The following is a 21,501-nucleotide window of genomic DNA, read 5'->3' as shown; positions in this document are numbered from 1 at the left end:
ACTCTCACACACACATAAATTATGAACGGTCCCTTAATCACGTTGTTACTTGGCTGAGAGCAGACACAGGAACACAGCAAACGTTTTAAAGTTTCAAAACACAACTATAGCAAAACACATCATCGTCTAATAACCATTATTTGTTTGCTTCAATGTCAGCCAACATCGAAACGGGATGTGTACTTTCTTTTATACGTTTGTTTATGTTTGATGGGCATTTTAGCAATTGAGGTGATGAAGAATGATGACAATTTTATGAATATGCAACTTCTTATTCTGTGAAAGGCGACGTTTCGACATAGATTCTTATGAAATGTACGAAACATTTATTCCAAATTACAATCCCACAGTTCCATGCGTCTGAAGCGTGGTGAAACTTACAAAATCAATATTTGTTGTTTGGGAAGTATTATCTCTGCCCCGAACATTTTACGGCGCGTAATACGACTGTAAAGAATTGGAATTTGGACGCAGACGATGACGACAACTCTTCATGACTTGTTTGATCAAATTATTCATTCAGAGAGAAAGGCACAGGAGAAGAAGAACTATTTACAAGAAGGTAAAACACATAAATACAATGCAGACAGTGAATAACACGGGGAATTCGAAGCGCTTGAAAATTGAGACTGAAACATTTTATTGTTTCTGAATTTCAGTAGCCTACTGTGTTGTTGGTCAAACGTCATCATTTATTTGAAATGTAATCTGAATTTGAATAGGTCGCAAATATATACACTATATAACGAGCAGTGTGTTCATTTCGGAAACTGGAAAAATGAACGTGATATCTCCCAGAACAGCTTAACACCTTAACTGGAATATTGCTGAATAAACAAACACTTGTGATATTTGATGAAACCAGGGGTGATAAATATTTCTGAATTTCACGAATAAAGCTTGGAATGACAGAGGTGAAAATAACCCATTGCCCGACGTCCCAGTCCACCCCAGTGGGTTTTTTCTGTCCGGCAAGCAAATTTCTATATTAAGCTGTACCGGTGTCCAGTTGACTTTCCAATGACTGAATGTTAATTTTATGTTGTTTATTTGAAAAATCAACAAGAAAATCGCCAGGTATAGTGGAAAAAATTATCAGGACAAGTGATTTTACATCTGCCACTGTACCGGAGTACACTAGCAATTTTAAAGTTATTTCCACCCCTGAGAATGTTCCTTTTGTACTGTCCATCAGGAGTGCAACATGTCAATACTATTGACTCAATAGGTGAAGGTACAACAGAAAAGACAAGTTAGTTTTCGGATAGTATCTGTTGTACCAGTGTTAACTTTTGTGCCATTATGTAATTTTATGTGTAATAGAATAGAATAGAATAATACTTTAATGCCTTTTCAGGAATTTGTGTTACATCAGCAAAGCTACTGACACATCGATCAGAGAGATAAATTCATTGATTTAAGTATCTTCGCATTTGTTTAAAAGAGATATGGTACTTGGAATAAAAGAGGTATACAGGCTCTCTTAGTTTTCACAATTGGAACTTTGTAGGGGCGGCCTGAAGGGAGGAGGTTGTATTCCGAATTTAAGTAGTGAGTTGGGTCAGATATAATTTTGACAGCTTGATTCAGGATTTGCCGCTCATATATTGATGATAAACATTCAAATCTGACTCCCGAAATTTTACTGGCAGTGTTAACAATTTTGTCTATTTTAGATTTGAGACACTGCTATAGCAGTGTAACAAATAATACTGAGCCTAAGTTTACTTAGACTGGATTTGAGATGAACTGAGCGAGACCCTTACCAACAATTGAAGGAAAATGTTAAAATACTCTGAATAAATGCTGCATTATGGCTGCATTCTGAAACTGACAGAATGACTAGGTCTGGCAAATTGATCTTATCTTATGGAATACAATTATTCCATTTACAAGGGTAATATTACCACTGCAACAATCCACTCCAACAATTGTTATGCTTAATAGTATCCAACCACTCACTTTACTCTACATTTAGGACAAGGACTGGGTACTGGGACATTCTATTAATCATAGATTCACACAGTGAAACTTGTTAAGCAAGCTTACATTCTTTTTTCTCTCTTTCGCCTAAGTTCTAAGAAGAAGATGGTGAATGTGTTACTCAAAAGTAACTAAGTTTACAAATCACTGCAAAGGAATTACAGTGGCAGTGCAAAATTGAGTTGTAGTAGAAATACAGTCGCAATATTATATATAAGTGCAGTGATTGGGATAAAAAGACATTGATGATAATATCCTCCACACTGCTACAATGGTCAACCTTCTAGGCTGATAATCCAGGGTTTATTAATCTTTATAGGTGTTGTTGTGTGAGATGTTATGTAAGATGATTGAGGCAAAACATGCCCCTTTTTTTATATAGTGTAACTGTTCTGAAACTTTCCATAATTTTCTGGGTAAGACTAAGCTGGGAAGGCCCATACATTTGTAGTACCTTCCAGAAAAGTCTGTGTAAATATAGCACACGTCTAAATAAAACAACCCGTGAAGATCTGGGTAAGAATTGATCCCATGCTTGTCGTAGGAGACGACTAACGGGATAGGGTGGTCACGCTCACTGAAATGGTTGACACATGTCATCGTATCCCCACTGTAGACCGCTGCCATATAGCTGGAATATTGCTGAGCGTGGCGTAGCAGCTAACTTACTGAATACTCACTCACTCTAAATATAACACTTGACTGAATGTCTAAAGAAACAATGTAAAACACAATGAATAAGACAATCACATAACAATAGTATGACCTGTAGCCATGACATAATCATAAACACAGTTTCAATGTAAAGGGTTTTTTACTCCTTAATTTTGCTATGTAAATGGAACTACATGTACTCCAGTTTGAAGTCCTTGGGCAAACTCCACTGTAAGCCCATTTTGTCTGTCTTCTGGTTTACAAAAAATATTTCAGTTTTACACAAAGGTCTGATATGTGTCTAGGCCTATTGCTTACCAAACTTGGGTTAAAAATCAGCAGGGACACAGTGTTTCTTGAACAGTGTGAAGAATCTGTGGGGGACTATCATAGAGTTTGTACTCTACGTGTATTCATCAGCATAACATAGCTATGCAATTACACTGTATCCAACAAACAAACCTTCAACCTGCTGTTGATATCAGCTAGACAGATTAGACAGATCTGTAGGTTCAGTTTTGTTAGGTCGAGACTCTTCTTTTGTTTTTTAACCCTGTTCTACTTCCCCAATGGCTACATTAAACTTGAATGACCCATGAAGATCGGAATTAGACTTGGTCTTCAGCAACCCATTCTTGAGATTAGTAACAAGATTGGGTGGTCAGACTTACTGACTGGGTTGATGTATGTCATCATGCCGCAGTTGCATGGAACAATACTCATGTCAGTGACTGGATTGTCTGGCCCAGACTTGAATATTTACAGACCACTGTGATATAGCGGGAATATTGTCGAGTGAGACATTAAACAACAAATCAAATTAAAAGATACGTTAAACTTCTGGTCATTTTTAATTCATGATTGGTTAATGAAGGTTTAATGACACCTTAATGCCTTTTTCATGCATGTTTAATGGCCCTTATCATGTCTTTCATGAAACTGTTTCCTGTATATAATACTGGAATTAAAACTGTTACAACCTGCTCCTGAGCACAGTCCATCCTTGAGATCTCTGTATGGACATGTGAAGATCCTGTAAAGAATTGATCTTCAGTAACCCATGCTTGTTGTAAGAGGCAACCAATGGGATCAGGTGGTCAGACTCACTGATTTGGTTGACACATGTCATCATATCCCAATTGCTTAGATCAATGCTTATGCTGTTGATCACTTGATTGTCTGGTCCAGACTCGATTATTTACTGTTTACTATTATGACTGTCACCATATAGCTGAATATTGTGGAGTGCCGCGTAAACCTAAACTCACTCACACTCTTTCTGTATGTTTCAGTGAAGTCCAAACTGTCTTCCTTGGAGACAGAACTTGAAGAGTCAGAAGATGAACACAAGAGACTTAAAGGACGATTACTATTGAAGGTTACATGCTGTGACTTTAGCCACTTTAAACTAGAGGGATGTTTTAGGTAGAGTTGTCTTTTCTAAGTAATTGAAATGTTGGCACCTGTTACTATGATATGTGCCGCCAAATAGCTAGAATAGCGGTGAGTGAGGCTCTTAACAGCAAACCAACAATAATATGATAAGTGAGAAAACAGCAGATGTTTTGTAAGTGTTTAATAACCATAACAGTGATACCTAGTGGGTTTCAATTTGGTACATTTTCGAGGTACTTGACTGATTGTCATCCGAAAGATCCAATAAATGTTCATATTTTGTAAAGATATAGAAAAATATCCTATCAGAAGTTTGAAATGAATATATATTTACAATAGTCCACAAAAAACATCTAACTATCTAATGGTAACAGGGGTAGTCCCCAAGAAGTGTCATGGGTCCATCTTGAAGTTTACTAGTCATGATCTCGAAATAGTGGATTTATCTTGATTTCAAACAAGGCTTCTTATATGTATTCTTCGGAATCTGTATAAATATAACTGTACAGGTATCTTATTTCCCCGATTTGCCTGACAAACAGGTGCAGCACTGGAAGCAAGAAGAGCTGAAGCTGTCCTTCCTCACATCGAGGCAGGCCATCTTGTTGGAGCAGAGACAGGCCCTGGAGGTGGAGAGTGACCATGTCAAATCACAGCTGGTAGGCAGTTTTGTTCATGAGGATTTTGCTCTATTACTGTTTACTAATAAGCACCTTGGACTGACAATTTGAGACCGTAGACATTTACTTTTCATAGACACCTGTTTTCTGACATCAAGTGATAGGGAACAAACTTTGTTCAAACATTGATGACATTAGAACTTTTTTGATAATGGTTTCAAGGCAATTATATACACCTCCTGTGTGCTGCCATTGTAAACTAGTTGTAGTTTATCAACCAATCCTAATAAACCCAGCATCACCTCCAACACCACCTCATCCCAACCCATCCAACACCACAACATCCCAACCCATCCAACACCACAACATCCCAACCCATCCAACACCACCGCATCCCAACCTATCCAACACCACATCCCAACCCATCCAACACCACAACATCCCAACCCATCCAACACCACAACATCCCAACCCATCCAACACCACATCCAAACCCATCCAACACCACCTCATCCCAACCCATCCAGCACCACAACATCCCAACCCATCCAACACCACAACATCCCAACCTATCCAACACCACATCCCAACCCATCCAACACCACAACATCCCAACCCATCCAACACCACAACATCCAAACCCATCCAACACCACAACATCCCAACCCATCCAACACCACAACATCCCAACCCATCCAACACCACAACATCCCAACCCATCCAACACCACAACATCCCAACCCATCCAACACCACCTCATCCCAACCAATCCAACACCACCAGATCCCAATCCCTCCAACACCACCTCATCCCAACCCATTCAACACCGCCACATCCCAACCCATCCAACACCACCACATCCCAGCCCATCCAACGCCACAACCTCCCAGCCCATTCACACCACCACATCCCAGCCCATCATCCCAACCTATCCAACACCACATCCCAATTCCATCCAACATCCATCAATCCTCATCCCAACCCATCCAACAACACCACCCCTCCAAATCCTATCCAACACCCATTCACTCCACATCCCAGCCTATCCAAAACCACCCATCCACCTATTTCACTCTCTCCTAACCCATTCAACACCACCACATCCCAACCCATCCAACACCACAACATCCCAACCTATCCAACACCACATCCCAAACCATCCAACACCACCACATCCCAACCCATCCAACACCACCTCATCCCAACCCATCCAACACCACCACATCCCAACCCATCCAACACCACAACATCCAAACCTATCCAACACAACATCCGAACCCATCCAACACCACATCCCAACCTATCCAACACCACCTCATCCCAACCCATCCAACACCACCAGATCCCAACCCCTCCAACACCACCTCATCCCAGCCCATTCAACACCACCACATCCCAACCCATTCAACACCACCACATCCCAACCCATCCAACACCACATCATCCCAACCTATCCAACACCACATCCCAACCCATCCAACACCACAACACCACAAGACCACCACATCCCAACCCATCCAATACCACCTCATCCCAACCCATTCAACACCACCACATTCCAAGCCATCCAACACCACAACATCCCAACCTATCCAACACCACATCCCAACCTATCCAACACCACCTCATCCCAACCCATCCAACACCACAACATCCCAACCCATCCAACACCACAACATCCCAACCTATCCAACACCACATCCCAACCCATCCAACACCACCTCATCCCAACACCACCAGATCCCAACCTATCCAACACCACATCCCAACCCATCCAACACCACAACATCCCAACCCATCCAACACCACCTCATCTCAACCCATTCAACACCACATCCCGACCCATCCAACACCCCTAACCCCAACCCATCCAACACCACCACATCCCAACCCATCCAACACCACCACATCCCAACCCATCCAACACCACCTCATCCCAACCCATCCAGCACCCTTTCAACGAAACCCATCCAACACCACCTCATCCCAACCCATCCAACACCACCTCAACCGAGCCTATCCCGCACTACCTAATCCCAACCCATCCAGCACCACCTCATCCCAACCCATCCAACACCACCACATCCCAACCCATTAAACACCACCTCATCCCAACCCATCCAACACCACAACATCCCAACCTATCCAACACCACAACATCCCAACCCATCCAACACTACCTCATCCCAACCCATCCAACACCACACACATCCAAACTCATCCAACACCACCTCATCCCAACCCATTCAACACCACCACATCCCAACCCATCCAACACCACAACATCCCAACCTATCCAACACCACATCCCAACCTATCCAACACCACCTCATCCCAACCCATCCAACACCCCCAGATCCCAACCCATCCAACACCACCTCATCCCAACCCATCCAACACCACCACATCCCAACCCATCCAACACCACCTCATCTCAACCCATTCAACACCACATCCCAACCCATCCAACACCACAACATCCAAACCTATCCAGCACCCTCTCAACGAAACCCATCCAACACCACCTCATCCCGACCCATCCAACACCACCTCAACCGAGCCTATCCCGCACCACCTAATCCCAACCCATCCAGCACCACCTCATCCCAGCCCATTCAACACAATCTCAACCCAACCTGTCCAGCACCACCTCAACCCAACCCATTTAATGCCTCCTGATCCAAACCCATCCTGTACCACTTCATCCCAATCCATCCAGCACCACTTCATCCCAAGCCATCCAACACAGGGCCCATCCAACACCCCTCTCATCCCAACCCATCCAACACCACCCCAACCCAACCCATCCATCACCTCCTCATCCAAAATATCCAACGCCACTTCATCCCAATCCATCCAGCACCACTTCATCCCAACCCATCCAACACAGGGCCCATCCAACACCCCTCTCATCCTAACCCATCCAACACCACCTCAACCCAACCCATCCATCACCACCTTATCCCAACACATCCAAGGCCTCCTCATCCAACCCCATCCTGTACCACTTCATCCCAATCCATCAAATACCACCTCATGTCCTCATCCAAACCCATCCAACACCGACTCAACCCCTTATACACTGGCCTAATGAATGCCTTTTATGTTTACAGAAGGAGCTTCAGACTGAGTTGCTGAACACTATGTCCGAGTTCAGCACAGAAGTAAGTTTGTTTGGTGAGGACTATGACCTGCTCAGCTCAGGTTCGGCAAGAAGGGAAAAGGAGGCTCGGGAACAAGCTGACCAGCTGGAGCTACCACTGCAGCAACTTACTGAAGGTAAGGAATATGTAAAGATATATAAAAATAGTTTCATAACACTGTTCAGTAATGACTCCTCAAAGTACTTACTGAGAAAACTTGTACATTTCCCGACTGGTGATAATAGCAACTTAGTGCTACTTTGTTCAGTACCGTGCTTGTGATTTCTACCAAACTCACTTACTCTGCCTGACTTTGTTTGAAACCTCTATGGAGACCTCTTTTGTATTAGAGCTTTCATAAGGCAAAAGGAAAAATATGTCGGTGTCCTCCCATTTGTGAGAACTCCCAGTTGTGAGACACATTAATTAATGGTTCAGTGCACATAGGTGGTGTTTCCACATCCCCACAATGAAAGTGGGATCAGCCCAGTTGTTGAAGAGTACCCACAGGAGGCATAGTTCATTGATGAGTTGATTAATGAAATAGATTATCAAAGATTTTATTTACAAAGAAGAAATAGTTCATTAAATATTTTATTTATTCAGAAGAATATGTAATTATGATAACACATTTTTATTGACTATTATGAAGTTTGAAAGTCATTTTGGTTTAAACATATTTTATTATCATTATCAAAGTGTTTAATTTTTAAGGACATTTACTGGAGTATGTTAATCAATTTATCTTATAAAGTTTCATTAAGTTACCTCCAAAAGATTCAGTTACATAGCAAATCAGTAATTAGCTAGGGTTAATCCATTCTATCAGGCAGGGGAGTATGGTGTGTTTTCTTTGTTAATTACCTACTCCACTGTCTCATAACTGGGAGTCTCACAACTGGGAGTTCTCACAAATGGGAGGTGAGAACTGCAGGCCAGTCACTTGAAGAAGAGCTCCACCAGGCCAAAAACAATTTGGAAGAAACCAAAGTTCAGTTAGCAGGTAGGTCATAAATGAATATATCTTGGCTCGTTTATTGCCTTTCTATTGACCTCTGATGGGACATGGCTAAGTACTCTGCACAGGGAGGTCAATTAATACCCAGTTACAAGAAGCACATTATTGTCACTCACACTTGTACTAGGAAGAACTTTCCTTGCATGCCTGCACACAACCATTGTCTGAGAACCAGTTATTTGTTTGACATGAAACATTAAAAGGTTGTTGTGTTATGTTATTATATTAGGGAATATGTGTCTGTTAACGGTTTTCACAATCAGAGATATATATACACAATGACACAGTATAGATTTTCTCACAAAACACATTTGTTTTTGTTGACAATGTGACAGATTCATATAGAAATAAAGAACATGTGTCCTTGAAGAATATGCTGTGATCGTTTACATTTTTCAATCTGATATTGATGGTATCTCCAGTGTTCATTCTAGGCCGCACCCTTGCACCATTCTCGCCATGGCGCACTGTACAGATACGAGTGGGTTGTGTTGGGGCATCCATAAATGTCAATCTGAAATAACATCTTTAAAAAACAACAATACACCTATTCTCGCTGAAACAAGTTTGGTGTACTCTGATCTCAGCTCATGGCTATCAACTCGTGTTTAGAATGATAGTGCGGAACCTGCAAATCGGTGTAATAAAAAAGACAGGGTGCTTAGTAAAAGTGGTTGTGCTATGTTAAATTAAGTTAACCAATCACGCTGGATGTTGCAGTTTCATATGTTTGTTGCCATGGTGAACACATCGGTTGTAGTAACTAGTAGTGTATGGCTAAAAAGTCACAGCAATTTGACATGACCCACAATATTTTCTAAATGACCCACATAACTGAGGGCTGTGGGCTCACTTTTTATAAATGCTGGAATGAACACTGTATCTCAGATATGTGTTATTTGTACGTGTTTCCAAATGTTACATGGATTTTCAGGATTATCTGTGGTGCTTTGTCTTTTGCTAGGTCTCTATGGTTTTATAGACAGATCCAAGATATGTTAGGACTCTTCTTGTTGTAGAGCTTGAGCAAGAGATCAGGGCTGCCCAAGAGCTGGTTGAAGGCCTTGAGAAAGAGAAATCACATGTTGCAGGCCTCCCTTTGAACGGAGAGGAGTTTAAAGTGTATGTGGATGCAGGTATCATATTGGCATGAAACTTAAGCATAACTAAACTATTGGTATATAAGGTTGTGTAAATACTTGAGCTTGATACAAAAGTTGTAAGCCTTCTTTATAAAACATTACAGGCTGAAAATTGCCAGTAAGGAAAATTTTGTATAAGAATGTAAATTGTCATTATGTAGGATGTAGGTTACGTGTATTTTCCTCTTCTGCCATTATTGGGCTGCACCTTGTGCGATTTGTAAATGGGTGACATGCTTCCTGCAATGAAGGGTATTAGTTGACTGCCTGGGTTGGCAATGAAAGTGTCAGTCAAAGCTGTAACATATTTGAGTCATAGGAATGGATTTTGGTTGGTATAAATGTTAAAATGTCAAAGGTGGCATGACCAGTTGCCGCCATTTTGTTGTCAATGATAAAGGGGAGGTAACATCAGAGAAAAATCACATCCCTGTTCCCACTCTTGTGTCGATCAATTTTGAAGGTTAAATAACAGGATTAGTATGTTTTATGATATGTTTTACCTGTTATACCAGAAAACAGAGATAATTACAATGTCATGTTTGAAAAGTGTGACCTGCAGTATGCAGAGCACAGGTAATATTATTATGATAGGGGTCTGGGGTCCAAGTGAGGGTTCTGGTGAAACCCCTTATCTAACTGGCGTGGTGGTCTGCTTTGGGGAATTAGCTCAGTAAAGAGTCTGAAGTCACAAGAAGCTAATTACAATTTTATTAACAAGAAACAAAAAATAACATGGGGTGGCCACAGAGAGTCGGTACAACCCTCTGGGCTGAGGGCTAGAGATGACCTGTGTTGGGAGTCTAAATCCTACTGACAAAAAATCGGAGTTGGTGACTATTTATCTAAAACTGAAACAAGGAAGAGATTATGATTGGTTGACTGATACAAAAATGGGTGTGCCCTATAAAAGCCAATGAAATACAGAATATACAAATTGGGGTGTGTCCTACAAATGAAATGACCAGACAGGGGGAATACTAGTACTTAATCCTGCTAATCCTATTTCAACTGGCACTAATTGTGTTGACATATGTCCTGGATGCTTTCTAATTTACTGGCACTAATTGTGCTGACATGCTGCTTGGATGGTTATGGTGTTACAATAGATGGCTTAATGACCCAGTTATCATGGAATAATAATTCATACGAAAATTCATTATTCCATGATAATATTGTGCAGTCCTAATGTACAAAGATTTTCTGGTTGAGGACTAAAAACAATGACTCTAAAGGAAATTGTTCATAAATTTAGATGATAATCTACTGTAATAATGAATGTAATGTTACTTATATATTATTTGTTGTGTATGTACAACTGAAACCTCTGCAACCTGTAGACTGAAGGACTCTGTATGTGACTACCAGCCCACTCAATTCATTCAGCCTCTAGTTGTGCCACATATTCATCATGATTGGACTACAGTGGATGTCCGCCAGCACCAGAAAGGAAGGTGGTTGGGTCCCCAGCTACATCAACTCATGCTTGTCGTAAGAGGCGACTAATGGGATTGGATTGTCAGGCTCACTGACTTGGTTGACACATGTCATTGTATCCCAGTTGTGTAGATCGATGCTCATGCTGCTGATCACTGGATTGTCTGGTCCAGACTTAAATTATTATCCACCTCAACAATGAAGTTGCGGGGGATATAGAAACGAGTTCTGTGAGTCCGCGTGTCCGTCCGTCCGTGCGTGCGTCTGTCACACTTTGTCCGAAGCACATCTCCTAAACTATTCGTGATAGCTTAACCAAACTTGGTACACGTGTCAACCATGATCCCTAGATGTGCTTTTTGGGGGTTAGACCCAGATGCGAATTTTAGTTTTGGCGGTTTCCATGGAAACATGACATAGGCTGTGACTATGAGAATGTCATCTTGTCTCGAGCACATCTCCTAAACTATACGTACTAGCTTCAACAAACTTGGTACACATATCAAGCATGATCCCTAGATGTGCCTTTTGGGGGTTAGACCCAGATGTGAATTTTACTTTTTGCTGTTTCCATGGAAACGTGACTTAGGCTGTGGCTATGAGGATGTCATCTTGTCCGGGGCAGATCTCCTAAACTATACATGCTAGCTTCATCAAACTTGGTGCACATATCAAGCATGATCCCTAGATGTGCCTTTTGGGGGTTAGACCCAGATATGAATTTTATTTTTTGTGGTTTCCATTGAAACATGACTTAGGCTGTGACTATGAGGATGTCATCTTGTTGCATTTCCATGGCAACAAGTTAGGCTTCAACTGCATTTGGTGGTAGTGCTCCTTTCTGGAGCAGATCTTAAAAACGTTTCAATACTCTCCTTCCACTTTTGCCATTGCGGGGGATATTGATGACTTTGTCTTCTTGTTTACAGACTGCTGCCATCTAGCTGGAATATTGCTGAGTGCGCCAACAACCAACCAAGAAACCAACAACCCAGCTACATCATGCCAAAAGACATAACAGATGTTACTTGTTTTTTTGTGTGTGGCATTTTAGAAGTTGTGAAGTTAAATACAAAAAATCTATGAAAAACAAGTTCTTTTATTTTGTGAATACAACATTTTAATACAGATTCTTGTACCATTCCTGCTCATCAACAGTACAAGAATCTGTACCGAAACGTCACTCTCGCAAAGTACAAGAAGTTGTTATCAATAAATATATGTGATAAATTAATGTTACTTGTTACCTTGTTCTTCATAACAGGAATAAAACAAGGACTGGTTAACTTTTCATTAGTATAATGTGTATAAGAGTTATATCTATCTTAAAGTTTGGCATGGTGTTACTGGTGTCACTGTTGACTGGCACTATAACTCAAATCAAGACCAGAAAATGCACCTGCACCCTTGCATGCACCTTGCAATAATCTTTGCAGTTACAATAACATAATGGTGATAAGTCTCACCTCACATCACCTCCCCTCAATCCATGGTTTCACAGCACTGTACAACACTACTTTGAAGTGGCTGAAATTTGAATTTCATGTTGTATTATAATCAATCATCCAGACATCGATACATGCTCTTTCCAGATTACACAAAGAACTGGAGGGATTACATTCTGCTCATCTCGAAGCGAAATGTATGTCACTCCAAACAGAGCTGAACGGCCTTCAACAGCAGCTGAGACTGAAGGCAGTGCAACAACAACGCAAACAGCATCAGCATCAGCATCCACAGCATAATGAAGATACATTCAAGCCCCAAGTAAAGAATTACACATCTGCACCAAAGGGTTTCTGTGTTAGAATAAGTCCGCAGCAACTCCAACTGGTTGAAGTGACCCAATGGATTAGAATCATGTTGATAAGAAGTCATTTTAAGGAGATGCCATTGATCACAATATCAAATTGCAGGGTTCGCACAGGCTGAAATAGCCTGAAATGTGAACATTTTACCCTGAAAAGGCCCTACATTCATTTAAGCCTTGAAAAGGCCTTAATTGCCAGTGATTTGTCCTGAATAGTTCCTAAATTTATCAAAACTTGTCAAGTTATTATATTACAGAAAACTGAAACATGAAAAATACCTTGCAATTATAATGGTTGTTGATTAATCTCTATTGCAAAGCAAATCATTCCCATCACAGCGATGTAGCTATGAGTGATTTCCCTTTCATGGTCGGTCCACTGTTGAACTGCTAAATTGTTTCATATGTGCATCGTTAAGGCCTTAAAATTCTTTGTTGGATAGGTCTTGAATAGACCTGAAAAGGCATTAGATTTTGTGGCTGATAATGTGTACAAACCCTGAATTGTGAATTACTGAATTGTTGACAGGTGCCATCATTGCTGAAATACTGCTGAGTGTGAACCCAAACAAGCATCTCTGCCCCAGTTGGGATCTTGGTTAGAATTTGTCACTGGGCTTATTAACTTACCTCCCAGTGGCCCTGACAGAGTCAGAATGTATGTGAGTAGAGTCGCAAAAGTTAGACCATAAATGTGACATAGTTTCAAATTGGAGTGGTGAGCAAGTAAGCATTTGAGATCATATACTTCCCATCAAAAGTTTAGACTCACTATCTGTTATGTATATCTATATGGTTACATCAAACATTGGTTTCTCCACTAACTTGGGGGAACCAACTGCAAACCTTATGCAGATGAATTGCACGAGGATCATGCATCAAATTGCTGAAAAGCATGTGCAAATATCGTGCATGTGAACAGCTGCGATTTGGTGTAAAGTTTTGTTATGAATTCACCAATTTTCACTGATTTGTATCATTTGTTGAACTCATGGCAATAACCTTTTCAATGTTACGAATTTGTTTTAGAATACATCAGTTCATGTGTAAACAGTACCTTTAAACAGTATGGAATATTTTGCAAAATTTAGTTTAGAACAGTTGCCTGAAGTAAGTGGCTATATTTACGCTTATGAGTCTAAACTTTTGATGGGAAGTATATTTGGTGACTGATGGTATTCAAATGGCATTACAACACACAACAGTCTTGTTTGAGTTTAGTTTTACGCCCGCTTATAGCAATATTCCAACAAGATCACAGAGGGGGGCAACAGAAATGGGCTTCACAAATTGTGCCCATGTGGAGAATCGAACTCAGGGCATCGGCACAATGAGTGAATGCCTTAACTACTGGGCTTAGGCAATACCCCACCTACCCTGTGTGAGTTCGAAGGAAACAAAGCTGGATCACTCAGTACATATTGGCTGTACATTCAAAAGGAATAACTGACCATACTGATGGTTTTCAGAAAGGACAATTGTGACAGAGCTGAATATCGTCTGATGTTTTTTATGTTGCAGCCTCAAGAGTCCATTCCTGAGAGCAGCACAAGCAACCGACTTTGTGTTTCCAATTTTTCTCACTTAGTTAAAGAGGTGAGACATAAGATTTATTAAAACAGGAGATGAAAAGAACAATGTGTCATCGGTTACTACACAACGGGGGTAGAATGAGATGCTTAAATTATCAATTTTGCCCAATGATGACAGTCCTATATTGCCATGGTCTACATGTTGTACTTTCAAAATTCATTCACTTAGGCCAGATAACCTGTAATTGTAAGTTAGGGTTTTACGCAACACACAAATGTGGGTCCAGTACGCACAAATGTTGAGAATGGGCCCCCCAAATTCTCTGCATCCAGTGGGACGCACAATGTTATTCATTGTCCCAAAACACATCTACGATTTTTTGTAATATGTTTGGTTGTTTCTTTCTGAGCAGTTATGTGCATAATTTTATACATCAGTCCACATGATCAATGATTCATTCTAGGCTCTCAAGAAATTATCAAAAGGTACAGCAGGGGTGGAAATAACCCATTGTCCGACGTCCGAGTCCAGTGTTTTTTTCTGTCGGGCAAGCAAATTTGTATATCACACTATACTGGTGTCCAGTTGATTTCCAATGTTAATTATGTTGTTTATTTAAAAAATCAACAAGAAAACGGCCGGTATAGTGGAAAAATTATCAGGGCAAGTGATTTTACGTGTGCCACTCTACCGGAGCACACTAGCAATTTTAAAGTTATTTCCAGTCCCTGGTTATTGTTATCCATGAAGTATCTTACTTTCTTATTACTCACCAACTTCTAAAATGCCAATCAAACAGAACTGGTTTCTATCAAACAATGTCAATTTAGTCATATGACAACTGATCCATGGTCGCCTCATACCAAGATGTTAATAGATGGTACTTCTTCTTGTACCCTTCATGGCACCAAACATCCCGGAGATAAAACAAGGACCTTTGGTTCAGAGTATATATACTCTGTGTGTGGTGTATCCATTTCAAACTGCAACATGGTACATCAGTATGTTATCGCTATAATACCAACGTAAGTCTGGACCAGGGGTGGAAATAACCCATTGCCCGATGTCTGAGTCTAGTGTTTCTTTCTGTCGGGCAAGCAAATTTGTATATCACGCTGTACAAGTGTCCAGTTGACTTTCCAATGTTAATAATGTTGTTTATTTAAAAAATCAACAAGAAAATGGCTGGTATAGTGGAAAAATGATCAGGGCAAGTGATTTTACGTGTGCCACTCTACCGGAGTACACTAGCAATTTTGAAGTTATTTCCAGTCCCTGGTTATTGTTATCCATGAAGTATCTTACTTTCTTATTACTCACCAACTTCTACAATGCCAATCAAACAGAACTGGTTTCTATCAAACAATGTCAATTTAGTCATATGACAACTGATCCATGGTCGCCTCATACAAAGATGTTAATAGATGGTACTTCTTCTTGTACCCTTCATGGCACCAAACATCCCGGAGATAAAACAAGGACCTTTGGTTCAGAGTATATATACTCTGTGTGGTGTATCCATTTCAAACTGCAACATGGTACATCAGTATGTTACCGCTATAATACCAACGTAAGTCTGGACCAGGGGTGGAAATAACCCATTGCCCGACGTCCAGGCCAGTGTTTCCTTCTGTCGGGCAAGCAAATTTGTAGTATATCACGCTGTACCAGTGTCCAGTTGACTTTCCAATGTTAATAATGTTGTTTATTTAAAAAATCAACAAGAAAACGGACGGTATAGTGGAAAAATGATCAGGGCAAGTGATTTTACTTATGCCACTGTACCGGAGTACACTAGCAATTTTAAAGTTATTTCCACCCCTGGTACAGTTCTCTAAACTGTTACTTCACAGGACCCTTGTTTTGCCTGCAAGGACCCTTAGAGCTAACAAATAGGGGTCCCTGGGAGCCCCATGTTTGTGAGTCGAAGTAAAACGTAAAACCCTGTAAGTTGCAGGCTAGTTAATTTCTAATTAGCCTATTTTACAGTTTTAATAAGTCGATATTTCACTTAAGCTTGGAGAAATAAAGAGTATTTCTTGGACAACGTATGGTAACGTCAAGTGAGCTGATGCCTTGGAGTATCTCTGTGACTCTGTCCATCTGTCTGTACATACCGGTTTTATGTATAGTTCAAATATATCGATTAGTTTTGTGGTGGTTTAACACCACCCAGCAATATTCCAACTGTATGACTATGGTCCATGTAAACAATCGTGTCTGTACCAGACAATTCAAAGACTGATATAACTACCTGTTAGAATATGATGACGAACACGGAACAAAGTCACTGAGTCAATCCATTACATTGCCTGTTTTGAATAGCTAGTCAGGAATGTCCCACAGGGCTAGTATGGAGATAGATGGAAAGCAATACTAGAGATATGTCTCAACCAGAAACATCTGATTCCTGGGAAGCAACTGACAATTACACTTGTGAATAGTGTTAGTAACTTGGGCCCAATTTGTTTTGTTTTACATTGATTCAGGCTAACTGGCACCGTAATTTTTGCCAAACGAATATAAAAAATAAATTATAATGCTGTGGTTCAATTTCTTTTCTGTGTTTTAAACATTTATCTTTTCAAGATATTAAGAAATTTATCCTCAAATCAAAATTTGTGCATTTTGTTTTAATCATGCTTTTTGCTTATTAACCAAAACATGATTGATAAAATCCAAAATAGTAGAAAATATTTTTACAAAATTAAAAAGACACCAGCCAGCCCCCAGGGAGGATCGAACTCCCGACCCCTGGTTTACAAGACCAGTGCTCTAACCACTGAGCTATGGAGGCTTACTTGCTGCTGCTGGAGAAATTCATGGTTGATATGACTGACCTACTTTCCCAGCAGGGAGAGCTATTTATAGATTTCCGCCCAGCTTGCAAAGCAAGGCTCCTATCTGTATCAGTTGAAGGCTGTTTTCAGCAGGACATTGCGACCCAAGTACGAGATAGCTATTATATTTATATGAACTTGTGCATTATAGGTTTACATGTAATGCTGTCGTGGAAATATAGACCTGTATTTTATATTCATTGAATTGGTAGAACTATACATTTGGTCAGTATCTAGCTTGTTGTTATATCTCCTTTCAACTATAATCTTTACAAGAAATTACAGAAACATGTTCTTTCAGTTAATTAGCTTTTAATACAAGAAATAAACCCTTTGGGCATCATGACATCACTGGATGTATATAAAAGAACAAAACAGACTAATTCTACAATAAAATCTGTCATTATACAATACAAATATACTTATAACACTGTGCATTGAGAGATTTATGATCTGAAAAAATGGTTACAAAATATTTCTTTCTTCTTTTTTTTATAAAGTATGAAATATTTCATGTTCAGTCCAAATATAGTGAGTTCAACTTGGTTATTTTTATCATCTATACTACATGTAGTTTGGATTAAATTAAATGCAGAACTTTTTAATATGTGTGTGTATTAAATCAGTTAAAACAAATACAGTATATATATTGTTGATGTTATTATAACACCCATATTTTTTTAAAAGTAGGGTTACGACGTTCAGCCCAGATGTTTTTTAATGTTCGTTTTACTAATATGGTAAGGAAATATTTGGGAGTGTGGTAAGTTATGAAGAAAACAAGAAAAAAATTGATATTATTGATAGCATGATAATAATTTGAATTAAATGTTGATAAATTTATTTCCAAATGCTATCTCAATTACATTTTATGTCTTTTGTTTTCCTCTAAATATTTAAAATGTGAAGAATTAGGTAAAGGCGTGAAGTAAAGTATTTTTCCAATTTGTAACAGAGCCTTTTTAAGTAATTTTGCAGAATTTCATCTAGACTTGTATTATGACCAACTTGGCCTGAGTGGTTCTGTGGTCCCTGGCTAGTTAAAATTCATCAGGGCCACTGAATGATAAGTTTGTAGTGGACCTGGTGGCCAGTGAATTTTTCTATTGATAGTTAAGTAAATCTACGAATGCTATTTTGGACCAGTGAAGTTCAGACAGGACCACTAATTATTGTCCACTCACTGGACCTGTGGTCTAGTGGGAAATTTTGAAAGGTTTCTTACACTGCCTTATATCCCAAACCTAAGTGACTGGTGAAGGGACATTAGTTTAGCAAAGCCTCTGCATATTTTCAGCAACGTTAAATTACTCTCATTGTGTCTTGTGAAATAGTCAAGTATATATTTCTCCTTCAGAATGAAGTCGGTGTTGAGTTGAAGGAGGAGGATTTTGATGATGACATGACCCTTCCTGACCTTGTCACAAATACTCCGCCAGCTGAAGATATCAGGCAATCTCCAAAGGATGTTGGACACCAGAGAAGATCAATATTCAGACCCAGGAGAGTTTAACTACTTCACTAGCAATCTTTTAATCTTATGTGATACTAAATATGCCTTGGTAGAAAATGACTGACTATATATTCCACAAAATAGAAGAAAGAATTATTTTGATAAAATGGTTGTTTGGGAATTCATTGGGAAATGCAAATGTTTAGAGAGGTTGTAAATGCAACATTCATTGCCTCCCTTAGGAATACGAGGATCCTATGATCCTGCGTTTAATGCCAGATTCACCTTTGATTCTTGATTTTTCAGCACCATAATAATAATTCTTATGGTTCTCACCAAAGTAGCAAAAATCTCGGACCAGAATCTTTTCAAGCTCTCCTCCCACATCAAGCTGATACGCTATCATGAAACAGAAATATTCTTAGATGCAGCATGAAGCCCAACCTTTTCATTCTCTCCTTAGGCAGCCATGTTGGATTGAGGCAGGTTGTCTCGGTTGACAGAACAAAGCTGTTTGTCACAAGATAGCTTGTGGTGCACTTCAACCTGCCCTCATTCTACTTCCTGGTTGAGGCCAGATTGTGATCATTCAGGATGGCCTGTTTACACCCTTGTGCTTTGAGCTGATAAGCCAGCGCAGACAGATACTGTGCTCACTGCAGATAGGTCATGTTAAGTAAATACATAAACCTTTCCTGCATCTTTCTTGTGATACGTTTGAATAGAATCATTAAGCAAACAGAAATTAGACATCGCACATATGTGAACGAGCTGTGAGACTGAAGCTAACTGTGACTGGCCCAGTGGCCTGACTTGACTCAGTTTTTTGTTGTTTCCCATGGCTATGCCAGGATCTGCTTGTTGTGCATGGAGGTCCTAGATCACCTTTAGTTCATGTATTGTCTTTGGTTGTTAAATAGGTCCAGGGGTGGAAATAACTTTAAAATTGCTAATGTACTCCGGTACACTGGCACATGTAAAATCACTTGCCCTGATAATTTTTCCACTATACTGGCTGATTTTCTTGTTGATTTCTTAAATAAACAACATAATTAACATTGGAAAGTCAACTGGACACCTGTACAGCGTGACATACAAATTTGCTAGCCCGACAGAAAAAAACACTGGCCTGGGCGTCGGGCAATGGGTTATTTCCACCGCTGAGGTCCATGAGGCGATGGAGTAGCCTAACAGTTAAAGTGTCTGCCCATACAAGTGAAGCCCATTTCTGGTGTACCCTTATGTGATATTGCTGGAATATTGCCAAAACCAACAATAAAACCATACTCTCTTGCTCATTCTATATGTGTGTGTTTGTGAGTTTCGCCCAAGTGAAAGGGTCTCGGGCTTGTTAAGCATTTTCCTTCCTCACTGAGTTGCTGCAGCATAGAATATTGTCAAAGCAGTTTTTAAATTTAAGTCAACTTACCTGGATTGATTGGTCCAAACTAGAATATTTCCAGACCACCGTCAATAGCTGGAATATTGCTGAGTGCAGCATTAAACAACAAACAAACCAAACCAGAAACAAAAGGGTGTCTAAAATATTCACAACATATGGAGAACAGCCTTTCTTGTACACCATCCAGAACTGCCTATTTACACTTGTTTTCAAGTGACCATGATTTGCAGTAAACTTAGGCTCAGTATTATTCGTTACACTGCTATACTGAGTCTCACAGACCCTAGTAGAAGGTCGCGTCAGCTAACCTTTGAGCGACCTATGACCGTCCAATCAAACACGAGACAGCTGAACAGGTTTAATCAGTCAGACAACGGCTACTATTTAGTATTCGGCGGGACTTTTTTCAAAATTTTCTCTTTCCCAGTTACTGACACTGATCTCTCAACTGCATAAAACACAGATATTTGACCGGTAGTATATACGCTTAGAGGTTTCTGATGACATTGTTACTATTATCTTATATTTCCGCAAGATGACATCCTGGAATATTGACAAAAACGCTATTTTCAGAGACTGTTTACTCACTGTTGTGAATAATGATGTTCTCCATGCGTATCATCGAAAGTGATCGAGCATTTGGAATTGTTCGAAGACAAACGTTTTCAAGGTAAAAATTCAAATGTTATGTTCTAATGTTAACTTTCGTGATTTGGTAAGCTGTGTTCTGATTGGTAAATTCAAAAGGTTAGCTGACGCGACCTTCTACTGGGGTTTGTTAAACTCAGTATAGCAGTGTAACGAATAATACTAATCCTAAGTTTACTTAGACTGCCATGACTTGCTGACCAGAAGGTTCTCCTGACATCATGTGGATGGTTTTCACATCTTTAAGAGGCTTTGAGAATGAAGACAAACACTTTCTTTCAAGCAATATTTTATTGTTTATTCCAAGCGCTTGAATATTGGAATGTTACTGAACAAATATTTATAAAACTTCCATTCTTGAAAATTCAACAGATATAACAACGTATGTCTGAGGTGGAAGCATAAGCAGTAGAAATACTGTCA

The 21,501-nt window shown here is 39.8% G+C and overlaps 1 protein-coding gene and 1 non-coding gene across 2 annotated transcripts; one reads left to right on the top strand and one right to left on the bottom strand.

Moving 5' to 3' along the window:
* Positions 1-441: 441 nt before the first annotated feature.
* Positions 442-20,400, top strand: LOC124280623 (golgin IMH1-like). Its single transcript, XM_046716603.1, has 10 exons — positions 442-562; positions 3,930-4,015; positions 4,575-4,691; positions 7,766-7,995; positions 8,701-8,798; positions 9,833-9,935; positions 12,985-13,159; positions 14,724-14,798; positions 18,933-19,948; positions 20,194-20,400. Exons 1-9 carry the CDS (start codon positions 478-480, stop codon positions 19,086-19,088), a joined length of 1,125 nt encoding a protein of 374 aa, XP_046572559.1. The 5' UTR covers positions 442-477; the 3' UTR covers positions 19,089-19,948; positions 20,194-20,400.
* Trnat-ugu lies at positions 17,460-17,532 on the bottom strand. The gene has a single exon. It is a non-coding gene; the product is annotated as a tRNA-Thr (tRNA).
* Positions 20,401-21,501: the final 1,101 nt, after the last annotated feature.

This window comes from Haliotis rubra, unplaced genomic scaffold, assembly GCF_003918875.1.
Source record: "Haliotis rubra isolate DU_JTF1 unplaced genomic scaffold, ASM391887v1 Scf270, whole genome shotgun sequence".
NCBI classification, from domain to species: domain Eukaryota; kingdom Metazoa; phylum Mollusca; class Gastropoda; order Lepetellida; family Haliotidae; genus Haliotis; species Haliotis rubra.
This window is presented reverse-complemented; position numbering and strand designations above follow the sequence as displayed.